Here is a 20,980-nt window from a genome sequence, read left to right as displayed (position 1 = left end):
TATATCTTTATTTTTTATTTCCCCAAACTTCCAATAATCATCTATGACCTTTCATTTTCTGTTGCAAAATAAAAAGCATAGCAAAACACAATACCTAACCAAACAGAAGATAAGCTTAGTGATGAAGCAAAAGAATATAATGGATAACAGCCAAAAGACAATTTTTAAATTCCATTTGTTCTGACCATATGCCATAAAGATATAAAGAATGTACTAGATAAAGGCTGTTTTCCTTGGAAATATTTATCATGGGAGATGTTTATCAAATGAAGTAAGTTATTTCTTGACTGAAGAGCAAGAAATGTAATTGTTTTCTAATCTTGTTTTAAGTCATGAGCAGTGTCTTGAAGGAGTCCCTGAAGAGGTTACTGTTCAAAGGTTGCAATGAATATTCTCAACAGAAAACATCCCACCATGTCCTCTAGTCGAGACCTCTACTTCTCAATAATATGGTTTACTTACCCTCTTATCTTTCTATAAACTCAGAAAGGTGAAGCCTAAATAATGTTTCCAGTACCCTTCTCTTTCTACTTTTAGAAACATAACATGCTTGAATTTATTTCTGTTATTTTTACAGTTCACAACAGTCATGGCTATCAGACAGTGGCTGTCACAGATAGTAAACTATATTACAATGTAGTTCTAGCTACACTATTTTTCTAGTTCATATGTAAACTCAGCAGCAAGAAATACAGAAGACAAGGGACAAAAGAGCAGGAAGGGCATAGAGAAAGAAAATCCTTTCCATTCCTCTTCACCTAAAGTGAGATGTGCAGACTAATCCTTCTCAATTTCAATCTGCAGCCTACACTGTGAGCCAAGATTTGACAGGGGAAGATTGACTGGTGCTATTTGGTTTCCTGACTGCAGGAAGTTATACACAGGCCACAAGAAACAACCAGTCACAGTTTCCTCTACCAACAGAATTTAGCACAGAAAAAAATAAATAAATGAACAAGGATTAAAAAATAGAATGGTTCCAAGCAATTATACATTTAATAAAAGGTTTAATAGAAAAATAAAATAAAATAGAAGCAGCAGATACTTAAAAAGATAGACTAGGGAAATTAAATATAATAAAGGGGTGAATTTATTAAGCGCTTGATGCCAGAAGATCCAGAGGGCATACTCAATGAGGATCTCAACAAAAGGAGGGATTTCTAGGTAGTGTAGACATTAAAATAGTGGCAAATAACTGACAGGAAAGATTTCAGCATGGTCTGTACAAATCTTCTGGAGACCCAGAGATATACTCAAGCTGTAAACCCACATCATCATCTCATCAATGCAACTGCTATGAGCACTAGCTAGTTTACAGCTAGCACGGCCACATCAATCAGCAATACAGTCAGCTCTTCAGTCACACAGACTGCCATCTGCTCTCAGTGTATCACAAGCAACAGCATATTTCCACTGACACACTGTGTGGGTGCAATCCCACAGCACTCAAGCCAACACAACGTAGGGCTGCTGTGGCCCCCAGCTATCTTGGCTGCATAGTCCTTGGCTGTTGCATCAGCACTGGCACTCAAGTGATCACATCAGTTCAAGGAGCTGCTGTAGACAGCAGCAGAAGCAACTGGTTTTCCATGGGATCAGCTGCCTGAGCTGACTCGCTGCTCCATCAACAGCAGCGCTGGCTCGAGGGAGGCACCAAAATGATGTGGCTGGAGTTAGGAGGGTGGGACTGTGGCAGATCTACATGAAACTCAATGTGCAGCAACCAGCCTCAAATCAGATTGTGCCTATACTCATATTGGTCATCCAGACCATAACCATAAATACCCATAAGCCAACACTGCCATCAGGTGTAGGAATCTCTTGCTTGTTAGTTTTCTCCCAATGCTGATCCCATCTTTGTGCTGCCACAAATATCGGTATGATCAGAGATATGATCCTCACAGAAATAAAAGATGGGTACTGCTAATGTGGGTAAGGTCCCTATCCTGTTTCACTGAGCAACTGCACAAAAGCACAAAGCAGCAGACACTGAAGACTGGGGCAGACCTTCTTCTTTTGGCAGTAATGCTGATCCAAGACACTTTAAAATTCATGTTAAGCTATGTCCTATCTATGATATATACTACAGGTCCAGAAGGAATTATCATAATAACCTACCTAGATAGCAGAGAATTACTCTGTAGTCAGACTAGAACATATTCCCAAAAAGTTCACAGATCTTGATGAAGCCACATCCTATAACAACTTGTTCTACTGATTGTCTAGCCTTTCACTTAAAAGGAAAAGTGCTGGCTATTTGCCACTTTCAAGCACTGGACCTTGCAATACATGTGCTGGACTGTCCTTGATGTCAAATTTGAGCAAGTCACCCTCTAATCTTCCCTTTATCCTCTCAATCCTTTCACTGTAGCACTTATTCTCCAGTTTTATTATCAGTTTCATTACTTTTCCCTAATCTTCTCCAATTTAACAAAATCATTCCTCAATTGTGGAAGCAAAAATTGAAAACATGATTGCAACAGTGCTTGTTCCAGAGCCCATGAATTAAGGTAAAATGTCCTCTTTATGGAGAGATTTTACGTTTACCATTACATTATGGTAAAATGTCCACCAAATAGCCATCAAGATGCTCAGCTATTTTTCAGATTAAGTGCTTCAAGGGAAGTCTGTATTAAAAGAAGTCTCTTAATGTGGCTTTGCTTGTTCGTTTCTTGACATAATAGCTTTACATTTGATTTATTGAAACAGTAGTGGCTCGCTCTCTATCTTAATAGAATGAGACAGACTAAAGGAAATGGCCTATTGCTCATGTGCTTTGAGGTGTTCCAGTAACCATTCATCCTGCAGTCCTACCAGTATAAGAATATAGGACTAGTCTGTCCAGACCAGCAGTGACACACCTAGAATTAGATGTTTCAAAGGATGGTGCAGCTGGCAGGAGTGAAGCAATATTTTCCATGACTCTACTTGTCTCTAAAACTTAGAGACAGCCTTGAGCCCTCAGATGCAATATTTGTATCTCTATATATTTACATCTAAATTCTCACTTCCAGAATTTAATCCAGGGTCACTCCGTTCCTCTCAGTCAGTCTGTGTGCAGTAAATTCCCCAGTTTAGTCACATCTTGTGTATGAAAGCATTTACTGTCATGTTTTTTTCCATTTCCTACCTTCGCAGGTCACTGACTTGCTCTTGTACTGAGACAGGCAGGTCCTGCTTCTCTGAAATTCCTGTTTTCACATGGGAGTTCTTCAGCACAGCTCTGCTAATACTAACAGCCTCTGCTTCCACTTATGTGACTTTTGACATGTAGTGTCGTTGCCCCAAGGAACAATGTCTTTTGTGCAGATTGCCGAGATTATATAAGATTTAAAAACTGGTCTGAAGATGCAAAGGAGTATCTTTATACTATTGAAAATCACTGACCTCTCAGGTATTTAAAACATGTCATCTTTCACTATTTTTAGCCTTTTTTGACTGAAATCATTGTGAATTATGTTCTCATGAGTAGACATGGCATTAGTTTCCATGATGATGTAACTTCTGATGTAGAGTTCTATACAGCTCTAAACAGTTGAAGCAATTAGTAGCAAAGCTTACAAAATTCGAATGAGGTGAAAGCTAAAAGAAGTCAGAAAGCCATAATCAGGAAGTCAGTAGGTGCGTCATGTAACTTACCAAACAGGCGCTGATGGAAGAGAAATTTCCCAGCTATCAGTCCTGTGAGAATGGCAAGCAGCCACAGAAGCACCTTCAAAAATCTCCAGCCTCCTCCTTCAGGGTATTTATTTGTTACAAAGGAGAAACAATTACCAACAACAATAACATTGGCTTCTGTCTGACTGTGAGATACTGGGTCCTCAGCAAATATTAAGAAGTTAAAGAAGATCACTAAGTAAGCCACAACTAAGCGAGACCACGGGTGCTGGAAGTAGTAGCGGAAGTCTTTATCCATCCTCAGATACTGCAGAACTGTTCTTTGCCTGTATGTAAAGACAGAAATGCACAGTATTATATATACCCAGCATTCTCAGAACTTAGGATATACCTGCGTTTTACAAAAATCAAACCACTGGAAACTTGTCATCAGTAATTTTTAACACTTCAGACTTGACTAGCAATGAAAGTTTCAATCAAAAGATACTGTTAGATCCAAACAGAGAAAAACTGAAATTTCTGCCCATTCCAATGTAAAACCAACAAACATATATACATTATAGCACAGGATTTTTAGTCTCAAACATTTTTATACTATCTCTTTAAAATGACAGCTCCATAATGGGGCATGAAAATAGACCATGTAAGACACAACAGGCTACGTGAAACTCAAGAGTGCCTTTCCAGCCACATTCCAAAACATACAACCCATATTTCACAAATGTTCATGCTAAGCCTAAACTGAATCCTTCTGCTTATAGGAGAAGGATGGGACAAGCCCGTAAATCCAATGAGGCCTTCTACTACCTCATCTCCTGGAAGCTTACAAGCATATACCCCAGGAACATCATAAACTGGTGTTTAAATGAAGGAATAATGTGATGGAAAAGTTGCTAGAATTAATCCTTGCAAGTCAGGCAAGTCTGTGGAAATCTTTTCATTGACTTCAGGGAGTACATCTATAATTAAGCATATTTTCAAAACCAGAAAATAAGAGAGCCCTGAGCACAAACTGTTTTGTACAAATACAGAAATTGTATTAAGAAACTTGCCTACTTACGAAGTACTGCTATGGAAAAACGCAACTGAGCACGGTTAATGTTTCAGTTGCTTGCCATTTGATTTATTTTTCTTTTATTCACAACAAATTAGTTGTTTCATTCTGTTGAACCACTTTGTATGCACAAAGATACAAGGCCTTTGTGTTGTGGAACACTGCAATTATTCAAGGGACACAGAGAGCAGGAAGAAAAAAAAAAGAAAGTATCTAATCATATTGCTGGTTTATTACAGCACGATCCTTGAAGGATACAGTGTACTTAGCTGAACAGTACAGATTTTTGCAAATGTCATATGCCCTGCAGGAAAAATACCCCAAACACAAATCGCAGCAAAAGACCTAAGAAAACCAATCAATTACTCATCCGTTCTTGGACATCTGACTAAGTATCACTTTGCAAACTTACAAACGGCTTGAATTACAATGTCTCCCTTTAGGTAGTCCCTTCAAAACTCTTCAATTTTGTAATCCCATTTATATTTGTAAAATTACAAGGAATCCTGTACCCATTAAATCAAAAGGATAAAAGAACCTCTCAGCAGATTCAGACAATGCATTCAGTAAATAATAAAAATTAATAATGTCCCATTATGCATAAATTACATATGAAAAAGAAAAAAACCACGTCAGGCAGTTAAAAAGTTGGCACAAGGAAGTGTCAGCCCTTTGAAAACTTTATCAATAAAGCGATTTAAAGCAAGGGTCATTGGTCCAGCAGCCTAAGAAAATACCAGTTTGGGGAGATTCAACTGCCTTTAGAGCCATAAGGATGCCCAACGCTAATTTCTGTTCTCCCTTCTTTCTGTTAACGGGAAGAAAAGTTTTGGTATTTCCTTTGGTGTGTGAACCATCTTAAAGCCCGAATGGGGCTGGAGATAAACAACTCTATGTCCTGACATTTTTGGCAGCTGCCGGACACCCGAGAGTTAGTTCTTAGACACCCAACTGAAGACGCAGCTTCCTAGGAAGCGTTTCAGAGCAGAAGAGCCAGTATCTGCAATAGCAGCAGCGCCCGATCGCTAATAAAAAGCCGGCTCTGGACTCCCTCCACGCCAAAAAGGCGGATGCCGCCAGAGCCGCGCACCGCACGCCCACCGCAACCTGTTAAATCGACCCCTTTCCCCCTGCCCCCGGCGCAGACCCGCGGCCGCCTCACCCCGCGCAGCTGCGGGGGCTCCGGGCCGGGGGCTCCGGGCCGGGGGTTCAGGGCCGGGGGCCCCGCAGCGCCGCCGGGCCGGGGCTGCCCGCCCGCCCGCCGCCCGCCTCACTCACCGCGACGGGGGATCCGGCGCCGCGGGCGCGGTGCTGCTGCGGCGCGACTCCGCGCCTGCCGCGGTGCGGCTCTCGGCAGCGGGCGGCCCCGCTCCGCGCCCCTCCGCTGCGCTGCACGCCGGCAGCCCCCCGCGGCTGCCCGCGGCCGGCAGGGCCCCCCCAGCCCCTCGGGCGCTGACAGCGGCGCTGGCGCTGCCGCGGCGTCCCGCCCCCCGGCCGCCGCGCGGAGGGAGCGGCTGCGGCGGCGGCAGTGCCCCTCCTCTCCTCTCCGCTCCGCTCCGCTCCCGGGCGCGGGCGAGCGCCGGGGGAGGGAGCGCGGCCGCGCCGGCCCCGGTAGTGCCGCAGCCGCGGCGGGAGCGGGCGGCGCCGCTGCGGCAGGGTGCCGGCGCCCCCGGCGCCCCTGCCCGTCCCTCCCCCAGCGCCTGCCAGCAAGGGCCCGAAACGCGCGCGGTGTGCCCGCGGGTGGCTTTATTCACCCTGGAAAATGGTGGCCTGGGAGCCACGGGGGCTTGTCCAGCCAGGAGAGTGAATGAAGCCGCAGCGACAGTCCGTTCCCGCCGGCGAGGCTTCGGTATAAGTAAATTAGCTGTAGAAAATTACAGACACGGGAAATACGGGGTCAAGTCTGGAGATGCATTACCCCAAAGCAAAGGCACAGGGTTGGCAATAATAGCCGGAGCACTCGGGAAGATTTAGGAAACCCTCGAGTTCGGGAGGGAGGGAGGTCTATGCCCATTTTGCTCCCATGGGAGGGGGCTGTCGTGAGGCCGCGGCCTGTCTCCAGGGCGCACGCACAGTCGGTATTGTCACTGGGTCGGGCAAAACGCCTCTGTGCAGCCTGACAGAGTTGTTGACATTGCACTTCGGCCGAATTGTCAGCCAAAGCCTTTTTATGTGGGATGTGGTCCCTAGTGCCAGCGCGCTGGTATTGCTGACGTCCCAGGAAAACGTTTACAGGATGCTCTTAGCATTGCATTATGACCAGGTCTTAACGCAGTATGTGCTAGTTCTGGTCATTGCTGAAGATAGGTAAAACCAGCCTGAAGTTTCTAGACACAGCCTCAATGTATTGGTGTGAAAAGTCAGGTAACTCCATTGGAGCAGGTGTCTGAAATACGGCATCAAACTTAAAATACAGATACATATTTGGCTGCTTCAGGCCAAGGTATGGAGGAACGCAGCTGAGGTCCTCTGAGGAACGTGGAAGGTGAGTCACGTTGTGAAAGACCAGCACAACCAGAACAAGCACCAGATGAAGACTCGTGAAACCCTTCTGTACTTATCGCAATATAGTTTTATATATTTTTGTAAATAAACATAACTGTATTGAAGGTATCTAACATAATCACCATTTTTTCTTCCTCATCATAACCTGTGATACCCTTAATTTTAGATAGAAAGATGCGACATTCAATATTTAACACTAACCCCCCCCCAGCTATCTTTACAGTAAACAGAAAATTAAAATATTCAGAGACCAAAAAAAAAAAAATCACGTGCAACAAGAGAGTACAGAAATACAGTGTACAGCACTGCCTGTTCACACAACAGTTCTGTGTGCACTGCCATGCTTGCAGAACTCACTCTCCTTCTGTTCAACAAATGAGAATCCACAGAGAAGGAGGCAGCATCCCACAACAAAAGAGATCACACTCTTCATGCACCTACACGCTAAAAAAAATTCTCTTCAGCTCAGATGGAAACCCATGCTACAACTGCAAAGCATTCATGAACAATTTTTCCAATAGTAAATCGGTGAGCAAGTTTCTGAAGCCACTAAGTCAAGCAAACGAAAATCATCTAATTTTTTATTAAAGTAACCAAAACCATAAGTGCACCATATACCTCCCCCAAATTTCATGTTGCAATTGCTTTCTTAGAGGAAGCTAGTATTTTTTCTAAAAAGTGTCATATTTCACTCATATGTAAAAAAAAAGCTGGACCACTCCTATTTCTTTTTTTAAATCAAGCAATCAAGATTTAGTTGATGAAATACATACCTGAATAGCGACAATTAACAAATAATCTAAGTGGACAAGACTAATTGGGCCCACTCACTAAAAACCAGGAACTGCCAGCAGCAGCAGATCAACAAACTCTTATCTACGAAATTGTCAGCAAGTGAACAGGCCAGCAGTAAAACCAGTAAGTTGAACCTAAAAAGCAGGTTGAATCAGGACAGTGAGTAATCTTGAAATGCTAGTTTCTATACTTGTGAATGAAACTATTTTACCAGCTCTCCTACTACAAAATAGCACTTGTGTAACAGCTATTGTTTTACACTCGGTTTCCAGCAGAGCTGCGAGTATTGAACTAACCATATATATCTCTTACTGCAGTATCAATTTCTGTAGAGTCATTTTACACTCAAATATGAGGAATCAGCCGTCTGCACATTAGTCTGTAACTGGAAAGTTCTCTCACAAGACTCTGCTGCTTCAGACAGCTCTGTCTGGTGCAGGAACATGCACCGAGCTACAGTATGTTCCAAAATAATGACGCTGTACTAACAGACAGGTTTTTTGCTTTTCTATGCCAAAGTAAAAGTGCTGGTTTTGTCAGTGAAAAAGCTGCAGGTCTAAACTAAAAAGGCTCATGTAATCAATCTCTTCAAAAACAAAGTTAAAAGAAAATTCAATTAATTATAAAATCCTGTGTATCCAGGACTGAAAGGTGTTTCTGGAGATTGGAAAAAAATGCTACAGCTTCATCTGAGAAAGCTCTCTGATATCCCATGTTATCTACACCAACTATGTGCTTGGCTGCTTGATCCTCAAAACTGCGGGTCACTTAACACCCATGAAATTTCACAGAATCACAACATAGCTGAGGCTGGAAGGGACCTCTGGAGATCCTCTTGTCCAGCCCTCTGCTCAGAGCAGGGTTGCATTCAGCTGGGTTTTAAGTATATCCAAGGTTGGAGACTCCACAACCCCTCAGGGCAATCTGTTCCAATGTTCGACCACCCTCAGAGTAAAAAGGTTTTTTCATAAATTAAATGGAAATTCCTGTATTTCAGTTTGTGCCCATTGCCTCTCATCCTTTCACTGGATAGCACTGAGAAAAGTGGCTTCATCTTTACTCCTCCTAGCAGGCTTTTAGACACATCGATAAGATCCTCTCCCTTGAGTCTCCTCTTCCCAAGGTTAAACAGTCCCAGCTCTTTCAGCCTGTCCTCCCACTCTTTTCATCTGTGGTTGCACAAATGCCTCTTCCCTGGCTTGCTGCTTGGAAAAAGTACTTAATTCCCTCAAACCTCAAAACCCCATCACTCGGGATTGTGCTCCTAATGTATTTTTCTTCCATCCTGCTGCTGCGGGTTGACCCCAGCCGGCAGGTAAGCACCCACACAGCTGCTAGCTCACTCCCCCCTGCCTCCTCCCCCAAGACAGGGGAGAGAATAGGAGAAAAAGAGAGAAAACTCATGAGTTGAGATAAAGATGGCTTAATAAGTGAAGAAAAAAACCGGTAAGAATTAATAAAATGTAGTAAGAGAGGATTAAAAAAAAGTGATGCTAAGGTAATCACTCACCGAGACCCACAAGCAGACCGATGCCTGGTCAGACTCCGATAGCCAGCTTTGAAGCCAACCCTCATCCCACCCTTTTCCTCTACCCAGTCTTATTGCTGAGCATGATGTCATATTGCATGGAGAATCCCTTTGGTCAGTTGGGGTCAGCTGTCCCAGCTGTGTCCCCTCCCAACTCCTTGCCTATCCCCAGCCAACTCGCTGGGGCAGGAGTGTGGGCAGAATGGGAAAGAGAGACAGCCTTGATCCTGTGCAAGCACTGCCCAGCAATAGCCAAAACATAGGCGTGTTTTCAACACTGTTTTAGCCACAAACCCAAAACACAGCACAGTATCACTGCTATGAAGAAAGTTAACTTAATCCCAGGCTAGACCCAGTACACCTGCAAAAAACACCCTTGGAACAAAAGACTCCCCCCTTTGAAATTTCACAGTCACAGTGTGGCAATCTGTCTCAGGTATACCACTTAAAATCTATTCATTATCTGCATCCTCAACTCATTTCTTACTGTCTGAAAGAAGAGAAAGCAGCACATTACGACATGAAACAAACGGAGAAAAAAACAAAAGCTGACAAAACCAAAAGTGTGTAACTAAAGACTTAAATAATTTAAGAACTTAGAAGAAAGAAAAGGCAAAATATATATCCCATGGAAAGTAAGAATGTGAGGTTAATCAGAGATAATGACATTGCAAATACTAGTACTGCTTTACTACTAGATGTGAAAAATAGAATTGTCTAAAAGAATGTGGAACTGCAGAAATGTTTCTATTGTGTATACGGAAAACATAAACAGTGTTTTCACATTATGTAACATTGAAATACTTTCCATTAAATCAATAATATGAAAGGATAGTGAACAGCAGCAACTTAAACATTTATTTTTAAATGGCAGGTCAAAGAGTTATTAGAAAAAGAAATAAAAGGCATGATAGACATCAGTGTTAATCATAATTTGTTTCCTAACAACTTCTGAAATGCTGGGGAAATTTCATAAAACTAGAAGAAAGTTAATGTTGTAACAATATTTAAAGGGTAAATAGGATGACATACTTAATTACAGGCTTCCCAGGCTGACAGCCAGCATGGGCAAAAATATGGGAAAGGCAGGTTCAGATCTCAGTTACTGAAAGAAGTGAAAGGGAGAAGAACTGGAATAACCAAATGGAAGAGAGTGGTGCAGGCTGTGCAGCCATGCAATCCCTCCCCTCCACACACACACACTGTCAGAGTAGTCACCAGTTTTAGTGGTGATTCTGGCCTAACTAGTGCCTCTGTTTCTGCAAGAACAACCAGCAATAATACGAGCTGACAGAACACACTCTTTGAAAAACTGTTCTGAAATCACTTTAGGATATAACGCATTTGTTTGGTTAGATCAGTACCAAGATAGATCTACCTGAACTCCTCAAGGTATTTATGTGGTCAGATACCTACTGACATATCAATGAAAGAATGAGAATGACACAAAATCAACATTATATGCAATAAACAGATGAACTAATAGACTTCCAAGTCATGATAAAGGGCCTTACTTCTGTTTCTATTTAACATTTTTCATCAATGAAACAAGAAAGAGATTGCAAATTACCTGAGATGAGAGAACTAAAAACAATGACACATTTCTGACACTAAACCTCTGGACTTCTTGACTTGTTGGGTACAACCTGAAACATTTCAAACAAAATGTAAACGTAAATAGGAACAAATGATACCTGCTGTTTCTGTAAGGCAGAAAAAAAAAATTAAAAAGAGCTTGGATATAGATTATACAAATCTAAATGATGCTCCAGCTAAAAATGTTAGTGAAATCTTGGGATCTGGGTGATTAATATGTGCTTTTTAATCCTTGTCAAGCAAGTTTTAGTTTTCCAAGACAAAGTTAAGGGATGGTTTCATCATTGTCAATAGGCTAAATCACAAAAAAATAAATTTTGAGTGGAATTTAATACATATATCTAATTTTGCAACATCAGTGGAACTTGGGACAAAACACAGTAGAGGAACCAGAATTTTAGGTGACCTTTTACATACCATGAAGCAGAACTTCTGGTTCTGGAAGTCCTGGAGTCAAACAATACAGGGCTTACCAAGGTCAAAGCAGAAGCTGTACTGGAAGTTTTGAAGATGGTAGTCAAGTGATAAACAAAACTTACACTTGAAAGAAGCACTTACTTCTGTTCATCCAGACCAAATTTACTCCCAGTAAGCATGTTTCTACTTCAAATAATCTATACTGATTTCAAACAGACAGACAGCACACATCTAGCCTAGACAAAATCACTGAAGAAGAACTGTCTAGTGAGGTTAATTTACACCACTAATTAAATACCTTTTAAGTGACTCTGCTGGCCGTATGGATGCTTTCAACTAATAGAACTACATGTGACTTCTGTACTAGGAAAAGAAAGGAATAATCAGCTTGCAACTACTTTAATAGTTACATATACAGAATTAGAGAAAACACAAATTAAGAAATTAGAACCTGGGTCCAGCCTTCCATGGAGATGGCTTAACCACACTGTCGAAGCTTATTGTCATGGTAAAAGACTTCAGAAAGGTAGAATTACAGCTGGAAGACAAAAGGTCAGAAAATAGTAAGTGGTAACAGAATGTCTTTGGGAAAAGAAAATATGCTCTAATGTTGCTGAACTCTAGTAAGAAAAATATAACATCACATGTTTTGTTTAGTATCAGCTTTATATCTTTTTATATAAGCAGGCCTCAGATTACTATCTGACAGGAAAATAAGCTTTGTTGCTTTATTCAATACTAAAGAAAAATTGTTTAAAAGTAACAAGGGGTAATTTCTTAACCTCATGAAAAAACAGGATGAAAAAATGTGTTTTCAGCTACTGTATCTCATTATGTTCCAAAGTTCAATGAACAACTGTACTTTGTATAACTACAGTATAAGAACACATTGCTTCTGTGGAAAAAAAAATGAAGGCTTTACTGTGTTGTCATGTAAATTCCCCGTGTCTTAATCCTATTTCTATTAGAACAAAAATAGGTGTAGCATGACATAGAAATTTTGCATCTTGACAAAAGTACTGCTTTTAAACTCAAGTACAGCATGATAACTCGAGCAATTAAATGACTTTATTTTCAAATCTCTGCATACCTGAAATTGGAGTACGTTATCTAATACAACAAAAGGAATCTGAAAGCCAGTCATGCACTGTCATATACAACTGACTGGATCAGGGGAACAGAAACACAGCCAGGGCAGGGAGTACTGTGAGGTACTGCCTGCTGCATTGGGTGTCTCGATAGAGGCTATGACAAACTGGACACTGCACTAATATAACTGAGGAGCAAATCTGTCCCTTGCCGAAGCAGACACATGCAGGTGTCTTGTGCAAAGCACAGCTTGTCCAAGCAATGGATCAAACCCCAGGAATACAAGTGAGTTACACTTGCTAACAACTTCAATGTGACTGTCCAAATGGCAGCACTTGGTGAATCAGAACTATAACCTCACTGAGAATAATCAAACGTACCAGTATTAAACGTGCGAGAGCTAATCATAGGCTGAAGATAATTACTAAGAGAACCACATATACACTACTATGCCTAGAGAGTGGGGGTTTTGCTGTCAGATTTTTAGTTCTGGACAAGTGATGAGAAGTTTTGTGACCTTTCTTTAAAGCTTCTTCTCATCATACATAGGGATATGCAGTAGCTATTATGCAAATAGACATTTTTTCAATGGCCAAAGAAAAGACTATGACAAATGCCTGTTATTTTTAGCTCACACTAATGCACTGTGAAAAAGCATAGTTACACAAAAAGAAAATTACAATGATAAATGTAATAATTTATTTAGCAGCTAGAAATCCATTGAAAATGGACAGGCACTTTGAATAAGCACCCGAGAGAACAAGTAAGAACATACAGTGCGGTCAAAATGTCCTTTGTTTGTTTATTGAATTTCCTTTCATTTATAGGAGCAGTGAGTGCACTGTAGAATCTTTTGGAACTAAAATGAAGTACTGGAGACCTGCAGCTTATGCTGAGACAGCACATGTCTGGGTTTGGGTGTGCTTGTGAGGGTCTTACTCTGCTGGAAACAAAGTGCAAGGAGCTAAGCATTAACTGAGCAGTCTTAAATGCTGGAAGAGAACGATGAAACTACTTCGGGTTTCACTGCAAGTCTTCCGCCAACCATTCTTCCACGTTTCTGTCTATTTAAACAGTAAGCGCTGCAGAGTAAGGATCTATGTTAGAGTTTTATTCCATCTCATTTCAGAATGCTTTCTGCAAACAATTATTAATAGAATCCCTAACTGGCTTCACAGAGCCCTTTTGGGATAAAACTTCTCATGTTTTCTTGCCACTATTTTTTAAAATAATTTATGGGTAGAAACTGGGTGTCACTTGTGAGTGACTCAGGAGAACAGCCTGTCAAACTGAATTCCTCTCCTGCGAGTGGGACCCCAGGAGTCCTTTGTCCCAGGTCCTCCCATTCTTTCACTCCAGCTTCAACATTTCTCAGAAGGTCTTAGCTGTCCTCATGATGCCTACATCAAAAAGTGGAATTATCTAACAACAGTCTGAACCTTTTCTTAATTTCTTTGGAAATTAAGACCATAGAACAGCAATGAGAAGCATACAAGGAGCCATTAGAGGGAACCTGATATTAGGTGAATATGGAATTGGTTGGATGGTCACATCCAGAGAGTAGTGGTCAACAGCTCAAAGTCCAGATGGAGATCAGTGACGAGTGGTGTCCCTCAGGAGTCGGTGCTGCGACCAGTACTGTTTAATATCTTCATCAATGATGTAGACAGTGGGATTGAGTACACCCTCAGCAAGTTTGCAGACAACACCAAGCTGAGTGGTGTGGTTGACATGCCTGAGGGATGGGACAAGCTCAAGAAGTGGGCCCACATGAACCTTATGAGGTTCAACAAGGCCAAGTGTAAGGTGCTGCACCTGGGTTGGGGCAACCTCCAGTATCAATATAGGATGAGGAATGAAGGGATTGAGAGCAGCCCTGCGGAGAAGGACTTGGGGGTACTGGTGGATGAAAAGCTGGACATGAGCCAGCAATATGTGCTCACAGCCCAGAAAGCCAAATGTATCCTGGGCTGCACCAAGAGAAGTGTGGCCAGCAGATCAAGGGAGGTGATTCTGCCCCTCTGCTCTGCTCTGGTGAGACCCCACCTGGAGTACTGTGTCCAGCTCTGGAGTCCTCAGTACAGGAAAGACATGGACCTGCTGGAGTGGGTCCAGAGGAGGGTCACAAAAATGGTCAGAGGGATGGAACACCTCTCCTGTGAAGAAAGGCTGAGAGAGTTGGGGCTGTTCAGCCTGGAGAAGAGAAGGCTCTGGGGAGACCTTGTTGTGGCCCTTTCAATAATTAAAGGGGGCTTATAAGAAAGATGGGGACAGGCATTTTAGTAGGGCTTGTTGTGATAGCATGAGGGGTAATGGTTTTAAACTAAGAGAGGGTAGATTTAAACTAGATATAGGGAAGAATTATTTTACAGTGAGGGTGGTGAAACATGGGAACAGGTTGCCCAGAGAGGTGGTAGATGCCCCATTCCTGGAAACATTCATGGTCAGGCTGGATGGGGCTTTTTGCAACCTGATCTAGTTGAAGATGTCCCTGCTTACTGCAAGGGGATCTGGCTATATGACCTTTAAAGGTCCCTTCCAACCCTAACTGATCTATGATTCTATGATTCTATTAGATCTAATATGTTCACAGCCATACATGCCAGGGAGAAAGAGGTGGGAACCTTGGATCTCAGGAAGGATAGGCAAAATGTCAAAGAAAATATAAGATAAAAGGCAATTTTTCAAATACTGATACCCCTAGGCTACAAGGTAAACAGTCTTAGCAAGGTTCAGAGGTTCTGCAACTCTCTAATTAAGAAAGGAAGTGACTTAGGACTTTGTGCAAACAATGCCTTGGCCAGAGTCACGTTTGCTTCATCTGCCATTAGTTTGTACTAGCTGTACCTCATCAAGAGAGGAACCGCCATCTGTGTAATAATGGAAAGGAAGATAAACAATTGCACATAAACAGCATAGTGCTGGTGTTTCAGCTGATAGTATTTCACAATGACTCAACGCATTCATCTAAAGTAAATAGTAAAAGAAAGTGGAAATAGGTATGAAAGGAAAGTTGCCCAGCATCTCTTTTTTTAGTCCACCACAAAAATTATTGGATTCATGCTAGTGCTGCACCAGTTTATCATTCTAGATCATCTGCCATTAAAAGCAGTTCACATATTCCCTACTAGTAGAGTCCTGCCTGTACCAAAGTCAGTGAGAGAATTCTTAATGATTTCAGTAGGTTCATGATATCGTCCATGTAACGTCAGGAAAAACAGAAGTATAATCTCTTAATTTTTGTAATATGCATTTTCACCTAATTATTATATCTGCCCTCTTATTATTTTTAAATGTTTGTAATAACAGGAATATTTGAGTGAGGAAATCTTCAAGAAAATGACTACTTTCCAGAGTACTCAAAACACCTACCAGCTCATTAGATCATGCAGACTTCGAATACTGCTCTATGCTCAGACATGACTACTGACCAGACAAGCCACCCACCTGCAGGAGACCAATACCAGTCTTGGCAGATAAGGTCTACTCTAAATCTAGACAGTATTGTGTTAGGTGGCTCTCTGCCAGGACTCACTAGCTTTCTAAAAGGGGTCCTTCTACAGTGCCAAGGTCTCAGTATGATCATCCCAATGGGACTGAAGCGGTCCCAAGCACATTTTCTTTCTCATCAAGAAATAACTAGCAAATCCAGTGGAGTGGAAGGTAGAGTAGCCCTAATTGACATGAAAAGGTGAAAGGAGAGGCTACTGATAGACACTGAATGCACCCAGTCTCTTCAATAAATGGATATTGGAAAAAATTTTCTAGATTGAGATCCAGAGGAAGGTTTTACATGAACACAAATAGCAGCCCATGTTTGCCTTGGAGTTTTTCCCAAGAGAAGATGTTAATTTTTAATATAAGTGTTATTTAAGTGGAGTTTCTTCTTGGTGGCAAGAAGACTTCATTCCTGTTGAATTAAGATAATAATATAGCTTCAGTTACTGCTTTGTTATTATCTTTGATCTGGGATACAGCAACGTAATACACCTTGCTATAAAAAGATACTCACCCTACTGGAGCAGTTCATGTCCTGCTTCTGTTTTCTGTGCAATCTTCCCCTAGAATCCAGTCAAATTTAAAATCCTGATATTTATGGTCAGGCATATGACGGTCTGGGAAGAAGGCACACATGCGCTAGCTTAGTCCTGATATCTTAAAATGGAAATTGTGACTTACCAATATATGGCAAAGGCCTAAGGGAGCTGTCCAGGTCTTTACAAGTTTTTTCTTGCTTTCTTTGACCAAAGAATCACTTTGATCGTGTAATGTGATTCCTAAAAAGCTCTTCTGCACTCTACACACAAGGAAGCTTCTTGGAACTTGTCATCAATAACTGACAAAGAAAACATAAGTTTTAAATATGAAATAATTTTTCCCACTGGACAGAAAAGGTAAAATTGCGAACCGCAAAGATACCAGTCATACTGTTCAATGCACTTCAGAAATGCATTCAAATAACATACCATGGAGGCAGAACAGAAAATCTGAAAAGGGTGACTGAAAGCGTGACTGGATCACAAAACATTTTGCACAATGATTTTTGCAGTGGTATTTACATGTTAGTTAATCACTACTATTAGGCAAGTATATGAAAGAACAAAAAACATTTGAGAAATTTCATAGTTGAAAAATCACTGAGAGCATGAAACAATTTGACCATCATACTGCCTGTTATGCCGTGTATAGAGAATGTATAGATGCCATGTCTAGTTTCTATCTACAGATTTACCACATCAGAGTAAGGGCTAAAAATGGACAAAGATATCAATAAACCATATTCAGAATCAACTCCTTAATAATGCCTGAAAGCACTTAACAAAACATAAAAATATAGAAACATAGAAATTCCCACCAATTGTGCTTTTTTCAGTTTATTTCACAGGACATTTGCTTCTTATTATTAAAGAATACCAAAACATGACAAGAATCATTTGTCTACGACTTTTAGGACAGCAAAACCTATTGCTGCAGATCTGTTTTCGTCTATGGCCATAGCTAGGAAAACCCCAGTACCTCAAACTTGGCTATCTACTATACTGAAATTCAGTTTGAAATAGTTGTCTATCTAGCACATTCCTGGCCACCCACAGGTAACACCTACTTGTCAGCTGATATGCAGACAGAAAGAAAAACCCCTCAGATTATGAATATTAAGAGACAGGAGTTAGATGGTTTATTTGCTCATTTAAGAGAAATGAACAGAAATACCTCAGAGCACAGAGAAATTAAGAGATGTATTCACACTGCTATAAAGACTTACTGATGAATGTAAAGTGAGAGCTGTCCACACCGTAATAAAAAACACTTGCTATAATGGTAAGAGAGTGATGAATTCTTACAGCAATACTTCTTAATGGTGGACTATCCATAAGATCTAGCCATCACAAAGAAATACCCTTTTTATTTGACTTGAACATGTGTTTGTTGATTAGAAATACTATACTGAGACTGACAAACAGGTAATACTGGCATGCTCAGAAATCAAAGTCCATTTTGCTAGGAACACCTTCCACACATACCCTCTAAGTTATAAGCAAATCTGACTTTAGGCGTGGTGCAACTTCTAATTTTTTTGTTCAGCTACTTACAGATATATGAGAATGGAGATTACTGGATGCAAACAGAGTTAAAGAAATGAAGTTTTCACATGTTTCTGAAGGAAGCAGTTGATATTCATTCTTACTCTATATGGAAGAAAGTTCATCCTGCTGATGGACTAACTCTGTAATACTGTAATTATGAAAATATGTGGATTTTTGAAGAACATGCTGATGGTGGAAAAGAATCTAAGCTGAAGCTTTGAAGAGTGTCAGGAAAGAGATCTACAGAAAATGGAGCTCCACAGCAAGAAAATGAGGTTGTAATACTGGCCAATAAAAAGGTTCTCATTCTTCAGCTGCTGGAAGTGTGTTTAGTGTTTTGAAGTGTCACCTCAAGATAGGTATGGATTAGAGTAGTAAAACTGTATGTAAAAAAATATGTGCGTTTTCATTGTCAGGTGGACAATTATAGTCAAACCTGGAACAGGCCTTCCTGGCAACATCACAACAGAATAAAATGTTTGCACACCATTACAGAACTACGAACACAATTAACTGAGGATTCCACAGAGATTATAGCCACAGCATTTAATAAACTAGTGTAAGTGAATAGAGCACTGTTAAATCAATGAAGAAGTAAATGTATAGGGAAAGACAATAAAGACACTGAAAATTAAAAACAAGACCCAGAAGCCACATAGAAAATACAGAACAAAGTCCATTAAAAGTATTTCCTTTTTTTTTTTTTTTTAATGTCATTTATTATTCAGTTAAAAGAATCTTATTAAAATTTGGGAAACTGCAATATGCTGTCTCTATCAAAACAATTACAGCCTTAATTAGATACAAAATTTAATGTATACTGGAAAAAATATTTCAATTAGAGGGAAGAAAATATAACTAATAAAAAAAAGTTAATTAATGCATATGCTAACAAATAAACCTCCCTGTTCCTATCCTGACACTCTTATGATTTGGATAGTTTAATAATCAAAAACATTTTAGTAAGACTCTGAAGTACACTAAAATTCAGAAGTTTAGGTGTCTTCAACAGACATAAAAATGTTCCTTGCTTGTGCTTGTTTCTGTGCAAAGTCTCTTCTTTGTCAAACATCAAACACTAATATAGGAAAATACTTGTGATACTGGGATTTTAAAAAAATACTTTAGACTTCCAGTTTGTCTTTTTGCCAAAAAGGTGCTACAAAATGCCAATGTCTACCAGCCTTGTTTCATATGAAGCAGATGTTAAGATCCCACTTCTGTACTTATAGCCCTCTGACAGATTTGTGGGAATTGATGTGATGTGACCTTAGATAGTCAAGGTGATCTCAATATCATGACAGACGTTATAGTCTCATACCACTCTGGTATTTCCAGTCTAAGCATGGGTTTCCATTGAAAGCACAGCTCCACAGTCCTTGTTACCACATTGTGCCAATAGTAGTGCTCCGGGGGACACATGACTAACTGGATCAGGAACTGATCTGTCTTTTCGGGACACCTGTCTGTCAAGGAAAACTTCCTTTTCCCTCATAAATTTTCAGGCAAATCCATCCTTTACAAACACTAACACCAACACAGGGGACGAATCAAGAACACAGGGACCTGCGGCAGGCTTAGGCTCAAATGATTTAAAGTAATTGTGATAGCACTACATCTTTGGTTGCCACTCTGTCTGGATTTCTAGTACTCCTTTCCCCTTGGAAAAGCTCTTCTCCAAGAGCTGCTTTATTTGTTTATAACCACTGTGCTCCTGGAGGCTTATAATAGAGGAATTAGAGCTGACCCTGGGTACCTGGGAGGCACCTCCTGTCTCTCATTTCTTGGTTTCACATGAAGTCTCTCCCCTGTCTCTTTCAGTTTCCTTGCTAGAAGAAAGATAAACTGCAGCTCCTCTGTTTCCAGGGCTGCTGCAGTCCTCACAGTTAGTCCCAGTTCACTAGCTGGTGACGTGTCTCCATAGTGACTTTGTATTTGCCTGACTAGCATTACACAGCACAGCTCACATACTACGGTTACAGTGCTACTCCCCATTTCCCAAATAGGACACTAAATCCCTCACCTCTTTAAAGTGAGGATCTGACAAAGCACAGGCACCCCCAGCTATAAGCACAGCTGACTTCAGAAACTCCTGAGCTGCGGCGCTCTGGAGGTTGGGAAAGTGAGCCAGGGAAGGATTACCATGTGCTTGCCTTACTCTTCTATTCTTGCCTGGTCCCCTGGGCTAGGTATTTGGTTTTATTGCCCTGTTACAGCATTTCTTATGTTCTCAGGTTGAATAGTGACCCATAAAACCCTTGCTAACTCCCAGGAATCTGAAAGAATCGCTAGCATCAGGACATTACATTAAGTGCCCACAGCCCTGTCCATCTACAACTGCCTGCACATTTTGCTTGTGAAGTCTAATCCAGACCACAGCAGAGATTAAAAGCGCTGACTACAGGACACAGAAGCATTTTAAATGAAGAGATAGTAGCCATCTTTTTGTTGTTAGAGGACAGTGCCTCTTAACCTGTAGACAGATGTGTCTGTGAAAGACAGCTAGCAAAAGCAAACCTACTTAAATTCATGACGCGGGACTCCCCTTCACTGAGAACTTTAAAAGAAAAAGTTTAGGGAAACTTTATCAACACAGGTTGAAAAGGTGTAAAAGCCTTCAGCCGTGTGGATAGGCCACTCACTGAGGAGCAGGCACACCCTTCCTCTGCCTGGATCCATGCCTTGCCAATGCAGACCCGCGTCTCAACCACCAGAAGAAACCTTCACTATTTCTGTTGATGTAGTGCCACCAAGTAGCAAATAATGCAAAATGAACAAAGACCGCCCTGCCAG

At 41.1% G+C, this 20,980-nt stretch overlaps 1 protein-coding gene across 2 annotated transcripts in view; it reads right to left on the bottom strand.

Annotated features, from left to right (window-relative positions):
* Positions 1-6,532, bottom strand: part of TMEM117 (transmembrane protein 117) — a 228,339-nt gene extending 221,807 nt beyond the window's left edge. Inside the window, exons 1-2 of one of the 2 annotated variants that reach the window (XM_074869356.1) lie at positions 6,427-6,532; positions 3,640-3,944 (exon numbers count right to left, since the gene is read on the bottom strand). In XM_074869356.1, coding sequence (XP_074725457.1) covers positions 3,640-3,916 — 277 coding nt within the window. In that variant the 5' untranslated portion in view covers positions 3,917-3,944; positions 6,427-6,532. Of the gene's footprint in view, positions 1-3,639; positions 3,945-5,950; positions 6,078-6,426 lie in introns of those variants that run through there. The other variant, XM_074869355.1, reaches the window with a different exon arrangement.
* Between the last annotated feature and the right edge of the window lie 14,448 nt (positions 6,533-20,980).

This window comes from Strix uralensis, chromosome 5, assembly GCF_047716275.1.
Source record: "Strix uralensis isolate ZFMK-TIS-50842 chromosome 5, bStrUra1, whole genome shotgun sequence".
In the NCBI taxonomy this organism is placed as follows: Eukaryota; Metazoa; Chordata; class Aves; order Strigiformes; family Strigidae; genus Strix; species Strix uralensis.
Note: the sequence above shows the minus strand (reverse complement) of the source record. Positions and strands in the feature narration are given on the sequence as shown.